The 27,320-nt window shown below is 46.6% G+C and overlaps 1 protein-coding gene across 3 annotated transcripts in view; it reads right to left on the reverse strand.

Moving 5' to 3' along the window:
* The window catches only part of Adck1 (aarF domain containing kinase 1), a 96,968-nt gene that overhangs the window by 61,898 nt on the left and 7,750 nt on the right, over positions 1–27,320 (reverse strand). For all 3 annotated transcript variants that reach the window (XM_052185317.1, XM_052185318.1, XM_052185319.1), the window contains exons 2-3: positions 27,034–27,178; positions 23,672–23,755 (exon numbers count right to left, since the gene is read on the reverse strand). In XM_052185317.1, the coding sequence (XP_052041277.1) occupies positions 23,672–23,755; positions 27,034–27,168 (219 nt within the window). In that variant the 5' untranslated portion in view covers positions 27,169–27,178. The remainder of the gene's footprint in view (positions 1–23,671; positions 23,756–27,033; positions 27,179–27,320) is intronic.

A 27,320-nucleotide genomic window follows, 5' to 3' on the forward strand; every position in this document is an offset into this window, starting at 1 on the left:
CACACCACACCCACACCCACATGTATACACACGTACTACACACACCACACATATACACATGCATGTACACACACACACCACACACACATACACCATACACATACACACACAAATACACAAATATGTACATATACACATAACATATACACACACATACACATACAAATATACATGTACATATACGCACAACACATACACACACATGTACATCTACACACACACCACACACACATGTATACACACACCGTCTTTTTTCATCTTTTACTTTAACGTTCTCCTGGTCCTCAGTGCAGTCAATTCTAAGCCCACACTGAGCCCAGGCTCTGCACACAGCCTGGAGCCTCCAGCTCCCCTCGTCCCATCAAAGCTCGACTGGTTGGAGCCTCACTCCCCACCAGTGAGTATTCACAGCCATTACCCAGGACTAATATACTGACTCATTCAAGGGTATGCCGAGCTATCACTTTTGCCACCTACTCCTCGACCATCTAACTAACACTTTAAGTTTGTTTGCAACACTACCAACTGACAGGATGATAACAGTAATAATAGTAAATAATAATAGCTATTCATACATATCATATTTTTTTTAATCCTCAAAGTAGTTCAGGGAGGCAGAGTTGATACCTCCAAAGATAAGAAAGTCAGTTGTCTTATTTAGAAAATAGAAATGAATCCCTGATGGAAGGCTACACAAAACACTGAATCTAGGGCCTTATTCCCTCACAGGAGCAGGCTGCTGGGCAGGTTGTCAATGATGGGAGCCTTCATTTACCCACTGATGGCACTCTGTTCTAATAGAGCTGAGAGGAGCCCCCACATGCAACCACGCTGGTCCTCCTGAGTCCTCAGCCCAGCCCAGCTAAGGGTCTTGGGATGAGGTAGGGCCTGCCTTGTAGGATGGACAGCTTCTAAGGAAAGATGCACCTTATATATAATTTAGGAAACAATGAGTCCCAGTGTGCGACCTGCTTCTACCAATGAAGTAACGAAGGAGTGAGGATGAACTTACACTCTCCGATGACAAGAATAACAATATAATTGACAATAAAGCCATGAGAAGAGTTAACAAGGGTGAAGACATGTCTTCCCGGATAATTAGTTGCCAGGGGAGCCACACGGCAAGCTGTTGCTTTAGATCAACAGTTCTCAACCGAAAGGTTTCACAGGGGTCACCTAAGACCATCAGCACAGAGATTTACATTATGATGTGTAACGGGAGCAAAATTACAGTTATAAAGTAGCAACGAAAGTAATCTTAGAGTTGAGGGTCACCACAACCTGAGGAACTGTACTAAAGGTCACAGCACCAGGAGGGCTGAGAACCACTGCCTTAGTGAATAAGAGAACACTGGGGCTCTGGAGAGATGACTCAGCGGTTAAGGGCAAGGCTGCTCTTGCAGAGGCCTTGATTTGGTTCCTAGCACCCACATGGCACATCACAACCATCTGGGCTCAGGTTCCAGGGGGTCCAGGGCCCTCTTCTGACCTCCATGGCACCTGGCACACACAGGGTGCACATCCACACATGCAGCCAAACACTGAGACACATAGTAAATAAAAATGTTAAAAATTTAAAAAAAAAAAAACAACAACACTGTGGTCCTAGATACACAAGTCCCAGCCCTGGACTGTCTTCAGGCCCACAGGGACCTAGCCATTTCTAACCCCGGTGAATGATTCTGATACCCATCACAACCCAGGCTAGAGGAAACCTGTGTTTCTACAGCTCCACCCGCAGTGAAGTCCTCAAGCCTTGATGCAGACAGGGTCTGAGAGTCACCAACGGTAGCTGTTTCCTCTAGCAGGAAACAGTGAGAAAGAAGTTAATCCTAAATTGGAGAGTGACCCCAGAGGAGTTAGAGTTCGGAGGCGGGGGAATTGCCTTAAGAAGGGGAAAGCAGGAATGCAGTTCAGAAGTAGAACAGCTGTCTAGCATCCACGAGGGTAGCTTCAACCCCAGATGACAAAGAACAGGAAGCAGAACAAAGCCGGCCAGTGCCAGGCAGTAGGAGGACACGTGCAACTGGGAAGAGCAGGGGCCATAGCTGGCTAAGGAGAAGCTGCAGTTCTCAGATGGTGTGCTCAGTCTAGGAGTAAAACTATTGGGGCTGGAGAGATGACTCAGCAGGTAAGAGCACTGACTGCTCTTCCAAAGGTCACGAGTTCAAATCTCAGTACCCACATGGTGGCTCACAACCATCCGTAAAGAGATCTGATGTTCTCTTCTGGTGTCTGAAGACAGCTACAGTGTACTTACATATAATAATAAATAAATATTTTTTTTAAAAAAGAAAAGAAAAAAAAACTACCCTGGACAAACACCTCAGCTCATGTGAGCACCTGTGAAGGGCAGTGGCTGACATCAGGGTCCTCCTCAGTCACTCTCCAACCCACTTCGAGACAGGTTCTTACTGAAGCTGGGCCATGCAGGCTGGCCGGCCAGTGAGCTCCAGGGACCGTCCACCTGTCTCCAGACTCCCCCAAAGCTGTACTTGCAGATGCACACCACCACACCTAATTGTATGTAGGTGACAGGAATCCAAACTCAGATCCCCACATGCACAGCAGGCACTATACCAACTGGGCCATTTCCCCTGCCCCTAAAGGTAAAAAAACCTTAGTAAGCCAAACCCCTGTAAGCCGGACCATTTCCACGGCCTCTCGGCTATGGGCCCACTGCTTCTTTGATGCCAAGGCTAGGTATCAGGTTTGGGCAGCAGGGGGATTCTACGAGGACTAAAAGATGCCAGTGTCAAGTGTCACCCTTAAAGGTTCTGGTATTCAGCAGAGATGAGCAGCCAGCAGGGGCAGACACTCACTCCGGGAGCTCAAAGATCAGCAGCAGTCCGTACTCTGCCCCCTGTCGGCCCTTCTGGGAAGCACAATGGCTGAGCACCCAAAACTCTGTTCCTACAGAGTAGCTTGTGATCATATCTACTAAGGAGTCCTTCCAGCAGCCAGCAGGCTGCCCAAGATAGCAAGAACTTAGCTGAGCCAGCAGGCCCAGCCTTATCCTCTGCCCCTCTGCTCCACTCCAGGAGTAGCTGTTGTGTGTATTTACTATTACACTACTAGAATCTCACTGGATCCCTTTTAGGGGTTAGTCATCTTCCACTACTTAATAATTCTTCACATTCAATTTCCCCTGTTCAGATTACTTATGTAATTAGAAGCTGGGTGATACACAGTGCTGCGTCCTGAAATTAAATTTGCAATGATTAAGATGAAAATCGAGGGGTTTTTCAGATCAAGAGAAAAACTTAAGCCACAGTTTGTAAGTGTGTGTGAGTGTGTGTGTGTGTGTGTGTGTGTGTGCGCGCGCGCATATGCGCACACTACTACTGAAGTGCTTCCTGAAGGTTGAAGCAAGTGGTGCTTTGCATGCACGCATGCATGTTGTGGGATGCCCCATGTGCATGTGGCCTGTGAGGGGGGGGGGTATGTGCATGTGTCTGTGTGTCTATGTGTCTATGCAAATGTCTATGTGTGTGCATGAGTCTGTGTGTGTGTGCACTCAAGTGAATGTGTGACCTGTCCATTGTATTTTTTAACATCTATAATATCTCAGTTGCTGCAAGTCCTTAGAAAGCATTGGCCTCATCCTGTGCAGTACTTCCAAAAGAAAGTAGAGTTCATTGTCCCTCGCCAGTGACTTGAAACAGTGACAAGTGACTATCTCCTGACACAAAGGGATGCTCACCTTTAAACAGTGTCTGGGCAACGCAGAGATCCTTGGTTCACTCAGGCCCGAGGAGGCCAAGCAACCCTGGCTCACCTGTTAACTGGGACATCCATCAGCTCGTGGGTACAGAAGCTGTGTTTCTACAGTGTGTTCTGTGTACCTCGGGGTAAGCCACCCAGCCACCAAAAATGTAGACTGATGACAAAGATATGTCATAGACCTATAAACCCAGGATCCATGAAACTGAGTCAGTACCTACTGCATATGGCACCCTCATGTCCACTGAAGAAGCCCTGAGGTCACCATCATCCAGCTTCTAACACACACACACACACACAGTTACACATACTCACACACACAAACACACACAGTTACACACACTCACACACACATGCTCACATGGGGGGGGGAGGGAGAGGATCACTGCCACTTACTAAACACGTAAAATATTCTGTTATGGTGAAAATGCAAATGTTAGCTAATAGAGCGACCCTCAGACCTCAGGCCCTGCTCTGTCCAGCTCCCACGGGCCCACTGTTCTTTTGGATTAGAGGCCAGACTAGTTCTACCATCAGGAAAGTCACCGACTTTGTACAAAGCAGTTTCTAGCTTTCACGCACTCCCCCAGGTATCACATGGTGGTGAGCCTGCGGCAGCTCGGACCCCACGGAGGCATGAACGATCCTGTCTTCCTGGAATCATCTTCCAGCCGTATGTGTGCACTCGATGGACAAGGCTTTCCGGATCTCCTGGCCTCTTTGCCCCGTGACTCTGGTCCTTAAGCACACATCCTTGAGCACGCCCCCACAGGTACAGGAGAGATGGGCTGACCCACAAGAGCCAGCTGACAGCACACTGCCCAGGGAACCTCCTGACATGGAAATGCTCTGGGCTAGTACCCACATAGTGCCTAACGTGCACCTCAAGTGTGGCTAGTGTGGCTGACAGACTGCCTGTTATGTCACTTAGGATGAATGGATACATGGAGCTAGTGGTCACCGAAGTGGACAACTAAGGCCCACCAGCCATCAGCAGCTAACAAATGCAAAAGCATCTGTCCAGTGCCCCAGGGTAAGTACACACCCACCCCGCAGTAAACACTCAAATACAGGATTTTTAATCTTCATATTAGTTCTCTGTGTCCCTCCCCATACTCATCTGTCTCTGTCATTTTTTGGCCTATCTATGGTCTCTGTCTCTCTGTCACTGTCTCTCAGTCTGTCTGCCCTCCTCGTGTGTGTGTGTGTGTGTGTGTGTGTGTGTGTGTGTGTGTGTGTGTGTGTGTGTTTGTGTGTGTGTAACTTCACCAAGCCAACTAAGCCGGATGGCCGATGAACCCCAGGGACGGCCGATGAACCCCAGGGACGGCCAGTAAGCCCCGGGGACGGCCGGTGAGCCCCAGGCTGGATAGCTCTCCCCATTTCCATGGCTCATCTCACATCACTGGGTTCACAAGCACACACCACCATGCTCACCTTTTCACATGGGTTCTGAGGATCAAATTCAGATCCTCACACTAGCAGGGCAAGCACTTCACCATCTGAGCCATCTCCCCAGCCCCAAAGCAGAGGCCTTTGATGTGTCCATAAAGATTAAACAACTCAGAGTTCAGTGACAATCTCAAAGCCTCACAGCTAGCAGATGACTGGTCCAGGCCTTCATCCTCCAGATACCCAGCCCTCTGCACCATGTGCAAGAAAATGAGCTTTGCTGGGGGTTTTGTAAGTCCTGGAATTATAGTGTAGATGTCACCACAATATCAGCCAAGCAGTAGATACAAGATACAGTCAAAACTGTCAACAGCAGGCAGGTAAGGTCACTCCACATGACAGGCACTGGATGGTCACCAGGTTGGGAAGTCAGGTGGCCCTGACAGTTGGGTATGTTTTAGAAGGATACAAAAGATGTGCTCAACCCTAAAAAAATTCAGGGAAGGTCATGTGACTTGCTTGTCAATGGCACTGACACTAGAGTCATGAAGACTTGGGCCCTAACCCTATTTTGCCACTTAACTGTCAACAAACCTCGATAAGTCGATAAACCCAGAACCTTGGTGTCTTCCTGAGCTGAAAAGGACAATAATTATGCCCACCACTGTGGCAAAATAAAGTAAGACCTAAAGTCAACCCAAGACTCTGGTCCAGCATACACCAGTGCTCAAAAGTTAGCAGAAAGACACAAAAGGGAAAATTTATCTTCCCAGGAAATGAAATGTCTAAAACTTAAGAAAACAGAGAGTTCCCCAAAGATGAAATACAAATGGCTGAAAGCATTTTTAAAATGTTAAACATCCTTAGTCACCAGGGAACTGGAAAATAAAACTACTTTGAGATTTCATTTTATCCCCGTCAGAATGGCTAAGATTCAAAATATAGCCAAGTGGTGGTGGTGCATGCTTTAACCCCAGCCCTCAGGAGGCGGGTGCAGGGGAATCTCTGGGAGTTAGAGGCCAGCCTGGTCTACAGAGTGAGTTCCAGGACAGCCAGAACTACAGAGAGAAAGCTTTTATGGAAAAAGCCAATACATACATACAAACATACATACACACATACACACACACACATGCAAACATACAAACAAACAAAAACATCTATCTCCATCTCCTCCCTTCAGTCTAATAAGCCTAGGTCCTATAACCTAATAAAAACAAAAGCTAATTTCACAGACTGTCACTTAATGCAAAGCATCACTATACAAAAAAAAATGCAAATAGCACCTATAGCACACACCTTCTAATCCCATAATTTGGAGGCCGAGGCTAAAGCTAAAGCCCTCTCTGGGCTAACTAGAGAATTCTAGGCTCTCTCACAAAAAGTAAGGGGTGGGGGACAGGGAGAGATGGAGAGGGGGAATGAAAAGATAGAACACACAAAGAAATGGAGAATTATTCTAAACATAACTTCAGGGTCCCCTCGGAGAGCCCCCAGTTTCTTGACTGCCTCTGACATCGGGTACCCATTTGCTCACTGGACACCAGCTGTGCCCTACCCAGGACCTGGCTTCTGGCTTCACTGCTCAGCCGGATGTACGGGTGCAGCACCTCCTCACCAAGAGCCCAGCACCACCTCCTGCCCCCACTGAACTGTCACAGAGCAGCTGGCACAGTGTCCCTGCCCAGGCTCCTTCTTCCTTTCCACTCCTGGCTCAATAACATGCCTTATGATTACCTCATTACCAATAACCTTGCTGTGATGAGTTTTAATCTGCCTCATACTAATTAAAAGTATTGTTCTTAGAGAGCTTGGTTTGTGGTTTGAGAGTGGGGGACAATGAATGGCTAATGAGATAAACTCTGTGCCGATTAATTACTGATTTGAGCCAATGGAGCAAAGTCCCGAGAAGGACCATTCTCCTTTCCTGCTTGTGTCCCTGGGAGCAGAGGGGCTCCACCTCCCTGAACTGCCAGACTGAATCCACAGGGGCCCCACCAGAACTGAGCGAGGTTTGGGGGTGTCATGAGACAGAGGAGCGGATACACAAGTGCCCCACAAACGATGGAAAGAGTAGGGGACAGTGAAAGACAAGCCACAGATTCCTAACAGCCGACTGAGTCTTGGATCTGACTGGGTATATCGTATGCATGTTTGGCAATGTCAGAATGAACTCATTACACTGTACAGTTAACATATGCCAAACAGGATGAAGATGATGGTGACGAATATGACAAAGACTGCACTGCAGGGTCAGCACCATGGGCAAGTCATAGAACCTCTCTCAAGTCGGTCTTCAATCCACCCATAAACAATATCTACCTTGTGAAGTTGCTGGGAAGTGAGGCCACATATAAGTATTTCTATACTTATTCTAGGGACCCTGAGAAGTGTTTTAATCAAGTATAGTAAGATGCAGAAACACAGACACACTTATCATGAAAAAGTTTAAGAGTTTTCAGTCACAATTCCTGGAAGTCATGGCAAGACACATAGGGCAACATTGGAGAACTACCAGAGTGAGTAGAAAGTATAACAAAAGCCTTTGTTGTGGGTTCTACAGAAAAGATGGGGTGAGGCAGGACAGTTGGGCTGGCTGAGGCATTACTGCAGCCTCTAGGGAACAGAAGCTATACCTAGTTGTCTGGGACCTGGTCCTAGAGGCATGAGGCCTCGACTGTCTTATGAATGGAGGGGGCTGGGAAGTAAGGGTTCTGCAGCAGTTGGTTTGCATAGGAAGCCATATTGTCATGAGAGATACCAGCTCTCTCAAAATCCGTTACTGAGTGGAAAAGCCCTTCTAGTGGCCACAAGGACATCCAAAGCTCCAATGACAATAGAAAGTTAAACAGTAGCTAATGAGGCTCTTGCATGCCCCCTCAACAGTCTCCCCCAGCTCACACACTGAGCGCACAAACCAGCATCACCTTCCCAGACTTGCTCCCCACTCTGCCTTAAGCTGGGCAGATGCAATGGCCTCTCTGACATCACACTAGTGTCCAAGCAATAGTGTCCAATGAAACATATCATGCCCTTCCCACCATAGCCCAGGCCATAAAATGTCCACTGTACCCCAGCCTTCTAAACTTGGAGGTCTCCCAGGCCACAAGCCTTAATGTCCTAGAAAAGGGACTTCTGTTACCTTCACATTCACATTTGAAACATAAAAGAGTGGTTTTCAAACCCTAGGCATCCAGCGATGAAGGTAGAAGGAAGGAAGATGACCCCTACGGTGGCCCCCATTTACAGCACTGTCTTCTGTGAAAAGCATCTTTGAGTTGAGAGATGGAGTTAAGTCCAGAAAGAGTTCATAGGGGAGGAGAGAGCTGTAAAGACAATACTACAGGAAAGCTGGCAATCTCCGCAGGGCCCATCCCCTGGTGTTCAGCTCAAGGCTCCTCGGCCTCCACACATGCAAATCCTGCCGGAGTCCAGACAGAGAAGAACCCCAAAAGATTAGAGTTAGGCACCAGGACTCAGGGGTGGCCCATTCTTACCATCCAGACTGGAAACGCCTCATAATTCATACCCAGAAAGTTCTGGCCTCCGTAGCCAGAGATAATCCTAAATACTAACTTATTCCAACTAATAAACGCTAAAGCAAAATTTAAAAAGAATCTATTCTACCACCACCAGCCCCCGAAACTTAACAAGACCTCAGATCAAAATTTGAGAATATTCATTACAAAAATATGTAATACCCAAAAAGATAAAACACAATATCTAACAATTATTGGAAAATGAACAGATATGATATGCAGATAACAGAGAAAGCATGGCATACTATGTCCTGAGAGGAGGGTCAAATACCAAACGAAGTGAACTAAGGTCTGAAAGCGATGCAACCGTTAGCAAGGAACAGCGTTAGCGCCAAGCCTGATGAGGGAGGCCTGCGTTCCCAGCACTCGGAGGCCAGGGGATCCCAAGCTCAGAACCTGTCTAGACTAGAGAGGGAGTCTTAGCCAAGGCAGAATTAAGAGTTGGACGGCCTGGGTGCATAATGCCATCGTATTTCTAAAGAAACAGGAACTAAATGATAGTTTCCAGACCAACGAGTGCACGTTTCCCAGCTCCTTCTCCAAGTGCCTTGGCAATGGTGTTTTATCACAGCAAAAGAAAAGCAACTAATTACAAAGAGTCTTACCAGGTACCTTACCATGGCAGGCATGGAACATACGAGGTAGAACAGGCTGGCCTCCAACTCACCGAGATCTGCCTGCCTCCTTCTCCCAAGCACTGGGATTAAGGGTGTGCACTACCATATCTAACTGGCTTTCTTCATACATGGCTTCTGGGGACTGAACTCAGACACTCAGACTTACATGGCAATGAGCCATCTCCCAGACCAACATCTTTATCTTAATAGGGAACAGAGTTTTAGGCTAGCGGTGGAATTAACACTGTCAGCAATAATTTAGGGAGGTATGAAGCAAAAAATGTTGCCCCAGGATCCCTGGAATCCCAACAAATGAGCTGTCATGACTAACTACAAGCACTCAGCAAACAGTAAACAAGTTGCAAATTTAAGAGAATAACAGTATTATTACTGGCAACTCGGGGCTCCCCTTGCCAAAGAGCAAGCCTGCCTGCACAGATGCCCACAGGAGTTGGGGACCTGAACACGCCAATCTGGAAACTATCCATTTGGGAACTTCATGGCCAGAAAAGCTACAGAGAACCCTTCCCTCCATCTGCCCCTTAATCACACACAGTAAGAAAATGCATAATTAATTTGTTCTCACAGTTGCTCGGCGACCGGAAAAGTGGGGGCATTTCTGTGGGGGGAAATGTGTTATTTTCACAGACGAGAATAACAAATGCCAAGGCCACGAGCAGAACAGCACACCCCGACAGCCTGCGTCCCCTCTCGGCTCTCTGGGCTTGCTCAGGATACCCGCCTGGACGGGGGATGACAGTCTCTTTTTCACATCTATACAGCCGTGTACTCTCACAACTGACAGCAGAAATCAAAACAAACCCTCAAAAGATACAGGCAAGAAGGAAGGCCTCACTCTTAGAAGGAGAAGGAAGCAGTGCAGTCTCGGGGGCATGTGGGGAGCATTAGATAGGGAAGCTAGCGAAAACTGACCACAGGTAAGGGTTAGACGATGTGATTTCAACTTGAGTGGGTCTGAAATCATCTAAGAGACATGCTTCCCCAGAAGAGTTATCTGAGGGGGACGGTCCCCAGAGTGCACAGTCCCTTCCAACAGGAGCCCAGACAGGAAGCGTGCTGAGGAAATGACAATGCTACTTTTGCCTGCTTGCCTTTCCTTCTTGCAACTAAGTGCATCTACTCTGCCGCTGTTGCTGCTGCCGCCACCACCGCCACTATCCTTCACTACCACCAGAACCCAGCTTCTTACGCCTTCCTATGAGAGCTGAAGATGGGTGGGTCTCTGGGAATCTTCGGGGCCTTTGGTGCCAGACTGGAAGTGCAGAGGCATCCGTCCTCCTGTAGTCAGAAGCCACAGGGCTCTCAGCCTTTCCAGTGAACAGTGACTGCTGGACTACCCAACCCATCCAGGTCAGCCAATCTAATTATACCACTCTGTATGCATTCATGTTCGTGTTCTGTTCCTCTCAGCCTGTGCGGCGCAACCCCTTTGGGGGGGTGTCTTATATCAGATATCCTGCATATGAAATATTTATATTACAATTCATAATAGTTATGAAGTAGCAACAAAATAATTTTATGGTTGGGGGTCACCACAACATGAGGAACTGTATTAAAGGATCGCACCATTAGAAAGTGCAGAACCTAGAGACTCCTGACTAATACAAATGACATTGACACTTGTTGATCTAATCACGTGTACTAATGACAGACACTCTGATTCCTTAAAAGATGAACTGGGTTAGAGATGTAGACAGGAATTACAACTTAAAGTTCTTCAGTGATAAATAAACAAGAGTTAGGGCCGCACATTTCAGGCAGAGGCACCAGGTACAACGTTCGTTTTATTGCTCTCTGGGCTTTGTAATGATATTTGGGATTTTTCATAGTGAGATTTGTTTTCCTAACACACCCAACAGCAGTTCGTACCCTGCAGAAGAAAATCAGACTGCTAATAATGCCACGGTCCTGAGACTGGAGGATGGGAGGGACATTGCCCAGGCACACAGTGGTAATGTACATAGTTCTTGGAAGAAAGACAAAGGCAGGGGAGCACTAGAGAGACAGCACAAGACCTGGACCAGATGCTGCTGGCCTTGAAGATGGGAAGAGAGGATCATGAGCCAAGACACCTGGAGCATCTCTAAAAACCAGAAAACTAGTCAGGTGTTGTCTTAATTAGGATTTCTATTGCTGTAGAGGGACCATGACCATGGCAACTCTTATAAAGGACAACATTTTCTGGGCAGTGGTAGTGCATGGCTTTAATCCCAGTACTCAGGAGACAGGCAGGTGATCTCGAGGCCAGCCTGGTCTACAGACCAAGTTCCAGGGCAGCCAGGACTACACAGAGAAATCCTGTCTTGAAAAGCAATTAATTAATTAATTAACATTTAATTGGGGCTAGCTTACCATTTCAGAGGTTTAGCCCATCAGTGTCATGGAGGCACACAGGCAGACATGGTGCTAGAAAGGAGTTGAGAGTTCTACATCTGGATCAACAGGAAGAGAGAGTGACACTAGGCAGACTTAAGCATCAGAGACTTCAAAGCCCACCCCTTAGTGACACACCTCCTCCTACAAAGTCACACCTACTCCAAAAGGCCACACCTCCTAATAGTGTCACTCTCTCCGGGCTTATGGGGGTCATTTTCTTTCAAACCATCACAGGTGTGGTGGTACACACTTCTAATCACAGCAGAAGCAGGGGCAGGAGGATCTCTATGAGTTCAAGGACAGTTGGTCTATACAATAAGTTCTAGGCCCACCAAGATTACATAGTAAGACACTGTCTCAAGAAAAGGAAAGGCAGAAGGGAGGGGAGAGGAGGGGAGAGGAGAGGAGAGGGGAAAGGAGGGAAGGGGGGAGAGGAGGGAAAGGGAGGGGAGAGGAGAGGAGAGGGGGAGGGAAGGGGAGGGAAAGGAGGGAAAGGAAGAGGAGGGGAAGGGAGTGAAGGGGAGGGAAGGGGAGGGGAGGGGAGGGGAGGGAAGAGAGAGAATCAGAACAATCAAGGAGATGGATGCTCCCTCCCCCAGAACCTCCACAGGGAGCCCCCTGCTGACACCTTCATTTTGTCCACACAGAATCACTCTGGGCTTCGGACCTCCAGTACCTAAGATTGTATTGTTTTTTTGTTTTTGTTTTGTTTTGTTTTGTTGATTTGGTTTTTTTCAAGACAGGGTTTCTCTGTGTAGCCCTAGTTGTCCTGGAACTCACTCTGTAGACCAGGCTGGCCTCGAACTCAGAAATCCACCTGCCTCTGCCTACCAGAGTGCTGGGATTACAGGCGTGTGCCACCACCTGCCAGTATTGTTTTAAGCCACCATTCAATAGTAATTTGTTATGGCAACCACAGGAAACTAACTTAGTAGCTGTCTTGAAATGCCTTACTTCTGAATTGCTGTTTCTAAGTGGGATCTGATGGTGCAGTGGAGTCTACCCTGGGGTATTCAGCTCACACACATTCTTGGAGGCCATGCCTCATGCTCTGGCACTGTCTCTCCCCAGCCCCAGCCTCCCTCCTCACCTCTGCCCTGCAATCCCTGAAGCTCTACCCAGAGCTGCTTACACTCTGCCACTGTCCTGTGGCCCTCAGGGAGGCTGATATAGGCAAGGTGAGAATCAGTCACACAGGAGCCATGTGGCATCTATCCCCACCCATGGCTAGAAGGACTATGACAATGTCACAAGACAGGGACCTTCCGCCACTTTCAGCCGCAGACCCTGACCATGTACCAGCACGGAGGCTGCAAGCTCTCGTGTCCATCATCCGTGCAGCAAGAAACATAGACACAGGAAAGGAAACATGCTCACCCTCTAAGCAGAACCCAGGGAAGGACAACGCCAGCTCTGGCTCCTCTGGGAGCCTCCCAGTCTCCCTCTGCTGGACAGCTCTTTAGACACAGCCCAGGTCAGAGAGCTCCCCTCAACCTCACCTTAATTTCTCCCATGACTACATTTTATCTTCTTTGGGACACTCAGCAAGAGCTTAAACTATCTTGCTCCTTCTCTCAACAAAGAATATATACTGTGCCTACTGTGCTGGGTACATGATACAGCAGCAAGAGAGACTAAGCCCCTGTCTTCTCGGAGTGGATGCTTTTGTGAGTTCCACAACTCTTACTCACCTCTTGTCCCCTCAATAATGGACCACTGACCAAAAAGAAAAGAAAAGAAAAGGGAGGGGAGGGGAGGGGAGGGGAGGGGAGGGGAGGAGAGGAGAGGAGGGGAGGGGAGGGGAGGGGAAGGGAGGGGAGGGGAGGGGAGGGGAGGGGAGAGGAAAGGAAAGGAAAAAGAAACCGTAGCAGGGCAGTGGCGGTGGTGCACACCTTTAATCTCAGCACTCAGGAGGGGCAGAGGCAAGCAGATCTCTGAGTTCAAGGCCAGCCTGGTCTACAAAACAAGTTCCAGGGCAGCTAAGACTATGCAGAGAAACCCTGTCTCAGTGAGGGGGTGCAGGGGGAAGGGTGCACCACCATATAGCCAGCGTCCCACACAGTGGCTGGCAGACCACGGCCGCTCACCCAGCTGCAGCTACACAGTTGTCTAGATGACCAGCCATACTCGGACCCTCTGCCCACCAATGAAGCACAGCATGGAGACGGGAGCGTGGAGATGTCCCTTATGACCATTTAGATGGTCAGGACGGAGATCCGTACCCAAGGAAAAGTCCAGAGGGAAGGAAAACCTAGCAATCGGATGGGGGAGGGGTGCAATATAGATGCAGAAAAGGCAGTACCACAGTTCCCAAGCTACTTTGCCTTAAATTAGCCTCAAATATGTGCCGCTGTTGTCAGTCAACAGTTTATCCGTATATTTAAGCAAAATTGTTCTGATAATTGGACATATGTCTCATGGCTCTACGAGGCAGGGTCTATTAAAAAGTCTTGCTGTAACAAGCAAAAGCTTGGAGAGGAGGTTTTATTTGGGGACAGGAAGAGCACTGAGTGGATTTTAATTTGGTAGAAAATAGATGCTTGGGGCCACAACAGTGAGAAGCAGGAGCAAGGAGCAGCCTGTGACTGAGCAGTCAGACCACCTCGACAGCAGCAGCAGCGGCGGCGGCGGCGGAGGCGCTTTATTATTATATGTAAGTATTTATTATTATATTATTATATGTATTTATTATTATATGTAAGTACACTGTAGCTGTCTTCAGACACCAGAAGAGGGCGTCAGATCTCATTATGGATGGTTGTGAGCCACCATGTGGTTGCTGGGATTTCAACTCAGGACCTTCAGAAGAGCAGTCGGTGCTCTTAACCACTGAGCCATCTCTCCAGGCCCCAGGTATGAGAATTCTTAAACCCAGATGAACACCCCAAAGAGCTACAGAAGAAACTGCTACAAGCTGAAGGCATGGAGGGTAGGAGGGTGCAGAATGTCAAGACGTAACAGCCCACCCTCTCTGATGACACAGGGGAAGCCATGCCTGGGAGAGTGTTGGCTTGAGGAGTCCTGGAGGCTCCCAACAAGGAGAGTTTTGGAAGGGCTATACCATGAAGTCCAAGTGAGCACCTGGGGTGTGCTTAACAATAGCCTACCTGCCCTCCCCACCCCAGCCCCCCCCCAAAAAATAACAGATACAGCTACATCCTAGCGCCTGGGACCTATAATTGTAACCTTATTTGGAACGAGGACTTTTGTTAACATTACTGATAATTTTCAGATGTGATCAACTTAGACTATCTGGGATAGGAGGGAGATGGGCCTCCTATTGGATTTACCAATGGCAACTGTCCTTACAAGAAAGAGAAGGGAAGATGAAGGCAGAGATTTAAAAAAAAAAAAAAAAAGCCAGACTTGGTGGTGCACGCCTGTAATCCCAGCACCTGGGAGGCAGAGGCAGGCGGATTTCTGAATTCAAGGCCAGTCTGGTCTACAGAGTGAGTTCCAGGACAGCCAGGGCTATACAGAGAAGCCCTGTCTCGAAAAAAACAAATCCAAAAAACCAAAAAATAAAATAAAATAAACACACTATATGCAGATATGACAAAATAGAACACTATCAATGCATGCTCGCCAGGCCACTAACGAGCCTAGACCAAGTAAGAAGGTTCTGGCATATCCTTGCAGAGAAGCCACCACAGGTGAGCCCTGTCTCCAGGGGAAACCTCAGCCCCACCATGCTTCCCACCAGGGAAGGCAGTGTGGCCCCTAAGTCTCCCAGATGACAATCTCTGTTCTCCAAACACACAAGCATATTCATGCACAAGTACACACACACACACACACACACACACACACATACATACACACACAAACTGAAAGAACAGAAAATACAGCCTAACTCCAGCCTTCTAAGGAGCCCCAAACACTTTATATTCCAGAGCCTGCTCTTTGTGCTCTTTGTTAGAAACTAGGTAAAAGGTCACATTCCAGAGCCCGCCCTTTGTCTAGAGCTAGCAAAAAGGCCTTGAATAGGTGATCCTGGCCCCATAACGTAACTGGAAATGAGCTAAGCTTATCTTGCTTCGGTAAACTGCTTACGCCATTACTCCTATCCAGGAGTTCACACAGCTATAGACATCCAAGAAAATAAGAAACTAATTGGTCCACTGAGCGCAGGCTCCGATAATTTAAACTGATTATCCTAAAAACTATGGAGTGGTACAAATCGATTGGCTCGCATTTCGCTTTAGATGCTAAGGAATGATTGGTTGGTGATTCTCGGGCTCTCGATGCTAAGGAATAATTGGTTGGTGATTCACAGGCTTCATTGTGAACTTATAAAAGCTGTCCCAATTCTGCTTTTGGGGTCCACAGTCCTCTAGCCCTGTGTGGTGTATGGCTGTGGAACCCAGAATTCTGGAATAAAGAAATCCTCATGTTATTGCATCGAGACCGTTTCTCGCGAGTGATTTGGGTGTCGCCTTCCGAGGCGTGGGGTGCTTGGGCACCCTCGATTTTTGGGGGTCTTACAAAACAAGTACAGACATCATATACACACACACAACACAAAACATAAAATAGCTCAGGAACCACCAAGGTTACCCTGTGTCTCAAGATCTCATCTACAAAGAAAGTAATTCAGTGCCAAGTTTCTCCCCTCTGTTCATTCAGTTGTTCCCTATGAAGAGGGTGCCCACTACAGCCTGATCCTTCCTTCAGAATCAGCTCCATCCTGTCCTGTGACCTCCAGCCTTTTGACTGGATGTCTACACTCAGAGCGATGTCCTTCTGGAGGGTGAACATTCCCAGTCACACAGACCTCAGGTACAAGCATCTAGGCATCAGAAATCCAGTTCTCCAGAGCCCGTCCTGAAGCCCTCAGTTGCCAAGCATGGCACCATGTGTGCTCCCCCCTCCCCCCCTCCCGCCATGATGCAGTGAGTCACAGCCAGCCTGCCAGTGCTAACACTGGAAAGGCTTCTAGTCGCTGACTGCCACAGCCTTGGCTCTAACATACTCTAGGACTGGGAGATGCCGGCTTGAGGAGTGACATGATAATGCTTAGCCTCCTTTATCTGCCATGACGATGCAGGATTTAATCGTGCTCTTATGTGCCTGCTGGATCCCCCTTCCCAGGGACACCTCCTCGGAACCAACTACATACTCCCTGGTATCCGGTACATCGAGCCACCACATGATGCCCTCTCATCAAAGGCCTGGCTGCACCTTTCTCACCAGATACCCAGAACTGTTGGTGGTGCTGTTTCTAATCTGATATTGATTCTGCTTCCTCAAGAAATGGCTGCCCCAACAAGGAATGAATCAAATACTCAGGTCATTTCATGTGAACCTTCTCCCCATTTTAACTGGCCAAATAAAGGCTAGAGCCTGTGACTGGGCAGTAGAAGGGAAAGGTGGGCCTGGAGGCTTCAGAGAGTAGAAGAAGAGAGAGAAGGGGAGGAAGGAGACACAGGAAGAGGAGGTGGAAGGAAGACAGAGCAGAACCACATGGCCTGGAGAAGCCACAAGGAGCAAGGGATCTCATAGCTGGGGAACAGAGTATTGTAAATCTGCCCAATCTAGGTGTGCAGCTTTTAAATCTTGGAACTGAGTTGTGTTGTTTTTACATGGGCTTATTGGGGTTGGAAGTTTACTGTACCAAATGGGTGCCCATCAAGCCCATCATATCCATTAGAACCCAACTAACCTAAGAGTCCACTGCCCCTCCCCTCCACTCTCAATAAACAGGGCAGCAATCTAAGGCTACAGCAGTGTGGATTGAAAGCTGACTGGGTCTGAGGGGGTCTACAGAGACCTGCAGAGAGGTTCCCTCCCTGAGCCCCTGACAGACAGCTACTGGATTTGAGCAGCGCCCTGTAGGATTCCCAGGGAGGGACAGGGGACCTTGGAGCACAAATGCCTGGGAAGCTGTCTTCAGGAAGACACCATGACTTGATTGGGGCATCTGAACCACGCCTTTCCAGGCTTGCTTCCCTACACTGGACAGACAGACGGACAGCTCTCCCCAACAGCTTACACTGCAGGCTACCTGAGAACAGCGTGCACTCTGCCAGCTGCAACCCAAACAAAAGACAGAGAGCCTGCTCAGAAGCCTCAGATCTTCCTCTCCCTGCAAATAAAAGATCTGAGAAGACTGCAGTGTGCTGAATTGAACAGCAGAGGGAGACAACGGTACAAAGAACTCTAGATCAAGTAATAAAATTATAAATTGATAATAAACACACACACACACATATCATTCTTTAAAATGAGAACCACAATAAATACCTTTGGGGATTTATGGGATGTTATTTTGAACAGTTCAAGAGGGATGAACTGAAAGGAAATAGACACCTTGAAATTTACGGTTACTACAATATTTATTCTCTTGATTTACTGTGTCTTCTCAAAAGACAGGGCCCTAGATAATAAAAAAAAAAAATTACATTCCTTAGAAACTGAATTAGAGCAAACACTAGAGAAGTTCATGGATGAGACTGAGGGATAAAATTTGGAAGCAGAGTCTAAAGGATAATTTATTAGAAAACAAACTTTAGTTTATCTGCTCAGTATACAACAAAGACATCCAGACGGTGATCTTCCACAGGGTTATCAGGAACTTGAATGGCAATCTGTGGATGTGTTAAAACTGAGAACATTTAAGCAAAGTGTCACTAATTTTGGGATTCGTTCACCATTTGCAAAACAAATCCATACTTCTTGGGCTATTTAACAATAGAATAATTCTCCAACACTGGAAAGATGGCAAAAGCAAAACTAGAAACTGTGTCACATTTACAATGGTTCTCATGGTGGAGAGACAACGTGAAGGAGACAGCACAGCCTAATAGAGCCAGTTGGGAGATACAGCAAATATCAAGTCCACAGAAGGGAGAAGTTGGGGGAGATCGAATGAAAAAACGCTTTGAGGAAGATTTAAAAAACTCTTGCCAGGACAATTTCTCAGGATCTTTGAGCATGATCTACTCATGGGATTTCTAGCATTTCTTTGCCTGGAATGACAAACAGCCCCTGGAAATAGGCTTATACAGTAAGTAGACAGATGGAGATAATCAGTGAAGCCTTGATCTCATGACGGTCGGGGCATGGGGACAGCGGAGCTAGAGTCTCATCGGTTAGTATTTGTTCAGACTGCTAGATTGGATTTGATTTGATTTGATTTATTTATCAAAATGAGTGTGGTTTTTGAGTCTGGACTTGGTTTTGTTAGTTAGTCTGTCTGTCTGTCTGTCTGTCTGTCTCTGCATTTGTGTTAACAGGAAAGGAGACTACATTCTGTGTAGTGCTTCCAGAGCGCTGTGGATCAGATGTGAATAACTAGAAAAATTTCAAGAGAATCAAACAGGATAAACAGGTAAAGAATCTTTGTGCCGTCCTTCACATGACATGGATGAAGACTCACTGCAACTGTTTCTTAATAAAACTAACTCAAAAAAGACAGCTGTCTTTTACCTGCTCAAACATGGAGAATTTCATCCTTAACCGATCTGTGCACCCTGCACAGTCCATATGAATATCTTAATGGTACTAACATTTTGGCTGTGAGATTCATATATTACAGAATGCACAGCTTTGGCGAGATTCTTCCTCAGAGATGCTGAGCTGACCTGCTTGGCCCCCTGATTCTGGGTGCTGCCCAAAACAGCTTTGGGGTTTGCCACAGATTCAGGCCACCTCGTCTCATCCAACCTTTCAGATCCTGTCAGAACTTCAGTCAAGCTCTGAACCTTCCAAATATGCAGAAACTGGATAACAGATGCCAAAGCTAGCTTTCTTACATCTAACCAAATTTTCTAATTTTCCTACCCTCTCCACCCCCTTAAAGAATTTTTTTTGTCACCCCTATTCTGTAGGAAGAAGTTTTGGAGGTCAGCCCAAGTCCCTTAGGTTGGGGTGGATGGTTCTGGTCTTTTTATGAATTATAAATATGTTTTCATTTAAAGGGATATTTTACAAATGTAGCTTTAGACAGAGAGGAAACCAGAGAGCTTAGACTCAGAGATTTCTACCTCTCCTTTCCTCTTCTCTAACCTCCCTTCTTAGGTAAAAGAAAGGGGGTGGAAAAGAAAAGGGCGGAATATAGTAATATCATAGAAATTAGAGGACTAGACAAATAGGGATAGGTTATCGAATTTACTCTTATACAAAACATTGTATAGCCATATCCTACATTGGTAGAAATATTTATAATTAATGCAAATTGAAGATATACTTTTACAATGGTATGCAATTCATAGATTGATACAGATTTAAGGTTTTCATTGGTGTGAATTTCTTATATTTGACACAAGAGTTATAATTAATACTGTTGCTCTTTGTTAGCCATCATTCCTGTGCAACTCATCTAAGAATACACGACTTGGGCCCAGGCCTTCTAATAACTGCCATCATAAACTGTTTAGGATGATTAAGTAACACGAGTTAGGGGCAAGACAGTAAACTGATGGTTATATTACATTCTGATTTAACTATAATAAAGTGTTTTTAATTTAATCAAATAAAAATGATTAAGAAAAGTTAAGGTGTAAACTTCAGATATACTTTGCATAGATAGATAGTCTTCAAAGGCATCAAGAGTCCACAGAATATGGCATTAAGGCCATTTCATTATTAAAGATTATTTGACTAGAGACATGTCTGCTCCTGACAGCACCCCTTTCTTGGTTCAGAAAAGAAATTGAGAATCAATGGCATTGCTCCAGTTTTGGAGAGACAGCCATTAGGCAAGAATTGCTTCAATTCATCTACAGACAAAAATAATGTCCAGGAAAAGGACACACTATGCAGAATAGTTGACTGATAGCTTTACCAAGACATGGTACAGCAGGGCTGTGGTGGTGCACGCCTTTAATCCCAGCACTTGGGAGGCAGAGGCAGATGGATTTCTGAGTCCTAGGCCAGCCTGGTCTACAGAGTGAGTTCCAGGACAGCTAGGGCTACACAGAGAAACCCTGTCTCAGAAACAAAACAAAACAAAACAAAACATTGTACGGTCCTTCACAATGCTGCTTTACAAAGGTCTGTCAGATGACTCTGGCCCAGGAGGCTGAAGACTGATGCTCCAATATATTGAGGAAAGAGAGACTGTCCAGGTAGTCAGTTGTCTCTACAAATTCCTTAAGTTTTGGAAGCTATGTTTTTTGCTTCCTATATTTTCAGGTAATATTTAAGTCATTCTTGGATTTCTGACAGGGTTGAAGACTGGTTGTAGTCTCACAGTAAACTCAAGCTGTTTAGCATTGAGAGAGATGATATAGATTTGAGAGAATAGTTTTTAGATGGTAATATAAGCTAAAACCAGGACATAATTCAAGTGTAGAATTGTTAAGCTTTTTAAATTAGGATAGATGGTAGGGTGCTTTATCTAAACTGACCAAATTGATGGATTGGGTGTTAAGTGTATCTTACACTTGATAAATTGCATAATGGTAATAGTTGTGCTCAATTTATATCTGAAAGAAAAGAGCCTTTTAATTGGACAAAAAGGGGGAAATGCTGTGGGCCTGGTGTGTTTGTATTCTGATGTTAATTCTGCTTCCTCAAGAGGAGCTACCCTGAAGAGGAGTGGATCACACACTCAGGTGATTTTATGTGGATCTCCTCTCCATTTTAACTGGTCAGATAAAGGCTAGAGCCTGTGATTGGGCAGTGGAAGGGAAAGGTGGGGCTGCAGCTTTTAGAGAGTGGGAGAAGAGAGAAAGGGAGGAAGAAGATAGAGGGAGAAGAGGTGGGAGGAAGATGGAGCAGAGCCTCCTAGGCCAGAGAAGCCTTTATTTGACCAGTTAAAACGGGGAGAAGGTTCGCATGAAAGGACCTGAGTATTTGACTCACTCCTCGCCAGGGAAGCCCCTCTTGAGGAAGCATCTCTAGTTTATAGACAAGGAAACCCGGAGTTTCCCAGGGCTAGATGACCCTCCCAAAGCCAAGGTATGGAATCCACATTCAGGATTTCGGAACACAAACCTTACATTCTCTATGTGGCCTCTCCATAGGCAAGGGCGTAACCTCACACTGAGACTGACATGAAACCCTCTCCATCCTAGGTATTATTGCTGAAGATTAAATATACAAAACAATAGCCCAATCTGCAATGTAAGAGAACAAACAGTCTAAGAGAAAGATATGTAACTTCGATCATTTATGGCGGGAATAAAGACAGAGTGACTAGATTATAGGCAGATAGCTCTGGAAAGGCACACAGGAAATGATGATTACCTCCAGGGAGGAAAACTGGGGACCTGAGGAACAAGGATCATTTTGTCTCTTTCAAATGCTGTCTATTTTGATTTGTGAGTCTCTTGAATGTGTTTCCCACTAAATGGCACTTTGGGGGTATAGTCAGCCAGATCCTGAATGTGGAAATTCTACAGGATAAATGATCTCGTCCTCCAACAAGTGAATCACTAAATAAAATAAAATAAATAAAATAAAATAATAAAATAAAATAAAGGAAGTGAGAAGAAATGTTATAGATTCTAAAAGACTCAGGAAATGTCAACAAAATGTAACACTTGTACCATGCTTGCATCCAGGTTGGAACAAACTCACTATGAGGACATCTCAGGGCTGGGGAGATGGTTCGGTGGGTAGAAGAGCCAGCATGAGGATCGGGGTACAAATTCCCAGACTCCAGGTGAATGCCTTTAACCCCAGCACTGTGAGCATGGTGGAGACAGGAGGATGACTGGGCTTGCCAACCACCTTCCGCGCTCGTTCCAGGTTCAGTGAGCGACCTGGCTTAAGGAAACCAAGCAGAGAGCAGTAGAGAGGACACCATCATGTCCACACCCACACAGCTCACACACATGTACATACCACACACATCATATACACACCCACACAGCTCACACACATGTACACACCACACACATCATATACACACCCACACAGCTCACACACATGTACACACCACACACATCATGTACACACCACACACATCATGTACACACCACACACATCATGTACACACCCACACAGCTCACACATCATGTACACACCACACCATCATGTACACACCCACACAGCTCACACACACTCATCAAGAAGTACTTCAGAAACCCATTTCTGGGAGGAGGGCAATCTGGACTTGAGCTGGAAGTTATTGTGGAACTGCTCATCTTCAGAGCGTGGTTTACCAAGATTCTTTCTGTTAGGAGACCCCTACTGAAGAGTTTATACTGGAAACAATAAGGCACCTGAGGTTTCATTTAAACACTTCAGAGCTAAGTAAACAAAAGAGGGAGTGAATGACTAAGGCACGTCAAATCATTTTGCAGGCTGGACATTAGCAGGGGGTGGAGTGGGGTGGGTTGAGGTGGGGGTAATTATACAGGCTCAACCTTTGTTACCTTTGTAGCTAGTTAAAATGTATATAGCGAAAGGTCTAAATTAAAATGTTTTAATTAACTAATCAATCCACCCACAGAGGATGCCCTGAAGGAAAGCAGCACAGAGGAGACCTGAGCTGAGCCCGGAAACGCAAGGAACCATTCTGTAAGGACAGCAAAGCCACGCCAGCCAATCGTCACCCTCCCTCTAACCTCATGTGGCATCTTCCACCTCCCTGGCATCTCCCACACATCTGCATCAGCCAACACTCTCTGACTGAGGTGTGTGAGGCCCACAACTCCACTCCAACCAAAGGCCCCAAGTGGCCTTCAGAGGACGAAAGAATAATTAACCTCTTTCCGCCTAAACATCTGCAGCTTAGAAGTGATTAGCCCTCCAGAGGCAGCCTACATCCCAGCTCTCATCAGAAATACACAGTGGCCTCCCCAACAGCACTTTACAGGTAATGACCTTAGCATGGGAGACTCAGTTGGATGTAAAGAGGCAGCTCTACCCACAGGTGCTAGAAAGAGGAGGTGATCTTCCGATCCCTTTATCCCAAACCCCATGGCCAGCGGACACTACCTCACGCCCTCTCTGTCCTAAGCCCAGCTTTCCCCAGGGCATAAAATGCCTGTGCCCACTCTTCAGACACACCCCATCAAGGCCCAGCTCTGAGGGGTCCCCTAGGTCCCTTACCTGGGATCGGCGCTGCAAATACTCCTCTGAGCCATAGGGGACACTCCTCAGGGAGGTGAGGTAGTCATAGCTGATGACAGCTGTCTGTGAACCGAGGGAGGAGAAAGCTTAGCAGTGAGGACATCAAAACCATACCTCTCCCAAAGCCCGAAGCAGGAGGCCAGCACGGGAGATGCTGGCTCTGTGGGAGTGGCGGGCCCACTCCTTTAGATGCTCGACAGCCACATCTTATTAACCTGGGTGACCCCTCGTAGCCTTTGGCGGGAGAGGGGACACGGTAACACTCCTGCAGAGAGGCCAGCCTCAAGTTGTCCTTATGCACCAGCGACTGTCCGTGACTGATCATGAGCAGCCACCTCCACATGTATCTTGTCCATTTGCTTCCCTTTTTGTGAACTGTCTGAATTCAAGGGCTGGCTCTTCCTGCTTTGTTCTGATCTCCGGCGCATTTTACACTATACAGGTAGACATTCAATAAATCCTAACCAAATGAATGCTGTTAAACTTGAATTTCCATTCTAGATCTTCTGGCCAAAACCTTCCAGTGAGGGAGGCCTTTATCCGCTGTCAATCAGAAAATCACAGGCTTCCAACAAACATCTAGCCTTTCAGAGCTGAGCAGCTAAGAACCTCAGAAACTGAGTTCTGAGATTTATATTCAAAAGTGCCCATCTGCACTCGCACGCAGCCTAACTCCAGTCCGTCTGCACGTGCTGAGCACGGCCTATCAGCAAAGATTGCCCACTGAGTCTCCAACCAGGATAACCAGGACCAGAGGCCTTCAGAGAATGGACGACTCACTGTTGGTCTGCTGGGTGGAAACTCAGTACTTCTGCTTCTTCTCTCTACCGTCTTTTTCTTTTGGATGGTAGCCAGAGCACGTGTCTGTCTGTCTGTCTGTCTGTCTTCTCTCTCTCTCTCTCTCTCTCTCTCTCTCTCTCTCTCTCTGTCCTCTGTCACTGGTTCTTGGTTTTTGTTTTTCTATGTGTGCCTCAGGCTGTCCTGTCCTAGAACTCATAGTTCTGCCCCCTTCTGCCACCTGAGTGCTGGGATCAAGGTGTGGGTCATGGCTTCCTAGCCCGGCTTGTTCACTCTTTCTTTCTTTCTTTCTTTCTTTTTTTCTTTCTTTCTTTCTTTTTTTTTTTTTTTTTTTTTTGGTTTTTTTGTTTTTTTGATTTTTGGATTTGGTTTTTTTCAAGGCAGGGTTACTCTGTATAGCCCTGGCTGTCCTGGAACTCACTCTGTAGACCAGGCTGGCCTCGAACTCAGAAATTCGCCTGCCTCTGCCTCCCAGAGTACTGGGATTACAGAAAAGAGTTGCACAGCTTAGTGACTCATTTATCAAAGTGCCCGAGGACACGTTCCTGCATTTCTTCTGGCTATTTAACCCTAAGGTTCCACTCAGATTCTGTTTTCTTGGCATCCACCTCCTGACTCCCAGGCCCTAGTGTTCCCTCCTGCATCTGACCAGGGCAGCAGTCCTGACATGTGCCTGCCTTTAGACTGCTTTTGAAAGCATGCGTGCACTCCATGACCAGAGGCTCCTTCAGAGCCGGGTCTACACATAAAAGAAATCAATAGGCTCCAAAAGGCACTTGGTAAACAGAAATGATTTCATATCCTACAGCCTGGTATTGCAAAGCCCCTTTGCCTATGTGACTCTTTAACTCAGTTTACCCTTGAGGACAGGCACCATGTCAGTGGCCTCCCTCTGAGAACACTTGATGACACTAAATCCTCAGGAAATAAACTAAACAATCTACATCGTGATGCATATCCCCATGGGGTATGGAGGGAGGGGGCGACAGCAACTGTCATCTGTGCTCAAGATGACACATGCAGCTGGCAAGAAGGAGCATGGAGGCACATCTGGGAGAGGAGCCACCAGCAGAGAGAAGAAGCCATGATGAGCCAGGCCTTGGGGTGGAAATCTTTAGTCCCTGCACTTGGGAGGCAGAGGCAGTGGATTTCTGTGAGTTAGGGATCAGCCTAGTCTATAGAGTGACTTCTAGGACAGCCAGGGCTGCACGGAAAAACCCTGTCTCAAAAAACAAGAAGAGGATGAGAAAGAGGAAGAGGAGGAGGAAGAGGAAGAGGAAGAGGAGGAGGAAGAGGAAGGAGAAGGGGAAGGGGAAAGTGGGGCTGGAGAGATGGCTCAGTGGTTAAGAGCACACTACTCTTCTGAATGTCCTGAGTTCAAATCCCAGAAACCACATGGTGGCTCACAACCATCCATAATGAGATCTGATGCTCTCTTCTGGGGTGTCTGAAGACAGCTACAGTGTATTTACATATAATAAATTAAAAAAAAAAAACTTCACAAAAAAATCATGTATCTGTGGCTTTTTTGAAAGAAAGAAAGAAAGAAAGAAAGAAAGAAAGAAAGAAAGAAAGAAAGAAAGAAAGAAAGAAAGAAAGAGGAGAGAGAGAGAGAGAGAAATGGACCAGTGCTAGAGATGGTCAGTGGTTAAGTGTCCTTACTGTACTTGTAGAGAACCTGGTTCCATTCCCAGGATCTGTTGGCTCATGATCATCTGTAACTCAGTTCCAGTGTATCTGATATCCTTTTCTGACTTCCAAAAGCAGTAGGTATACACATGTGCACATGCATACAGACAGACAGACAGATAGAGAAAACATTCATAGATACAAAATAAAATACATAAGTCTAATTTTTTTCTAAAAAGACATGATAACACCAGATGATATTGCTATTGAGCTACCAGAGAAAACATCTAAAGTCAAATATTCAAATCATTTTCTCTACTTGGAGATGGACAGAATTCTCCCAGCCCCAGACAATGCACATACAAGTGCCAAATCCAGAACTCATCAGATTAGTTCTTCAGAGCGAGATCAAGTTTGCTGACAGAAGTTTTTTTCTGAAAAGGATTCCTTCTGAGTCATGATTTCAGAGTGTTCAGTCAGAGTTCGCTTGGCTCCACATTCTTGCAGAAACGTCAGGGTGGTAGGAACCTGTGGTAAGGAGGGCTCCCAAGAACTTCAGGTCATAGCAGACGGGAAGCTGAGAGACAGCAGGCAGAACTGAACTACTGAAGTTCTCTTTCCACAGAGTCTTCTGCCCTTGTTTTCCAAGGAGCCTGCCCCTCTGAGTCATCTCTACAGTAAGACAAGGAGACTCAGTGTAACAGCTTCAGAACAGAGATCTTGTTCAATCCTGTGTTCAACTGCAGAGTAACTGGGGTTGTGTGTACAGTAGTGACGATCTGTGAGGATGCACACTATAGACAGAACTGACACACCTGCATCTCCATATGTCACCACGCCCACCTGCCACACCTATGGAAAGCCTACAGGTAATGCTGTAAATCCTCTGCTACCCCCAAAGGAAAAAAACCCACCGTAGCAACAGCTCTGCCCACCCTGACAGCGCCAAAGTCATTAGGGTCCAAGTAGTTGTTACTGTAGAGGTAGACACCGGATGCAGCAAGGGCCACGCTGGTCCACGAAGCAAGCCTGAGGGCCTTTCTGGCCATGTCCCAGACCCTGTGCAAGAAAGGAAGGTCAAGAAAGGTTAGCAATGAAGAGTCTCAGAGTGGGTCAATCCAGAATCGAAATCCCAGCTCTGCCACTCACAGACTGTATGACCTTGCGTCATTTTCTGAAATCTCATGGGACCTCAGTGTCT

The sequence above is a fragment of the Apodemus sylvaticus genome, chromosome 6 (assembly GCF_947179515.1).
Source record: "Apodemus sylvaticus chromosome 6, mApoSyl1.1, whole genome shotgun sequence".
NCBI classification, from domain to species: Eukaryota; Metazoa; Chordata; class Mammalia; order Rodentia; family Muridae; genus Apodemus; species Apodemus sylvaticus.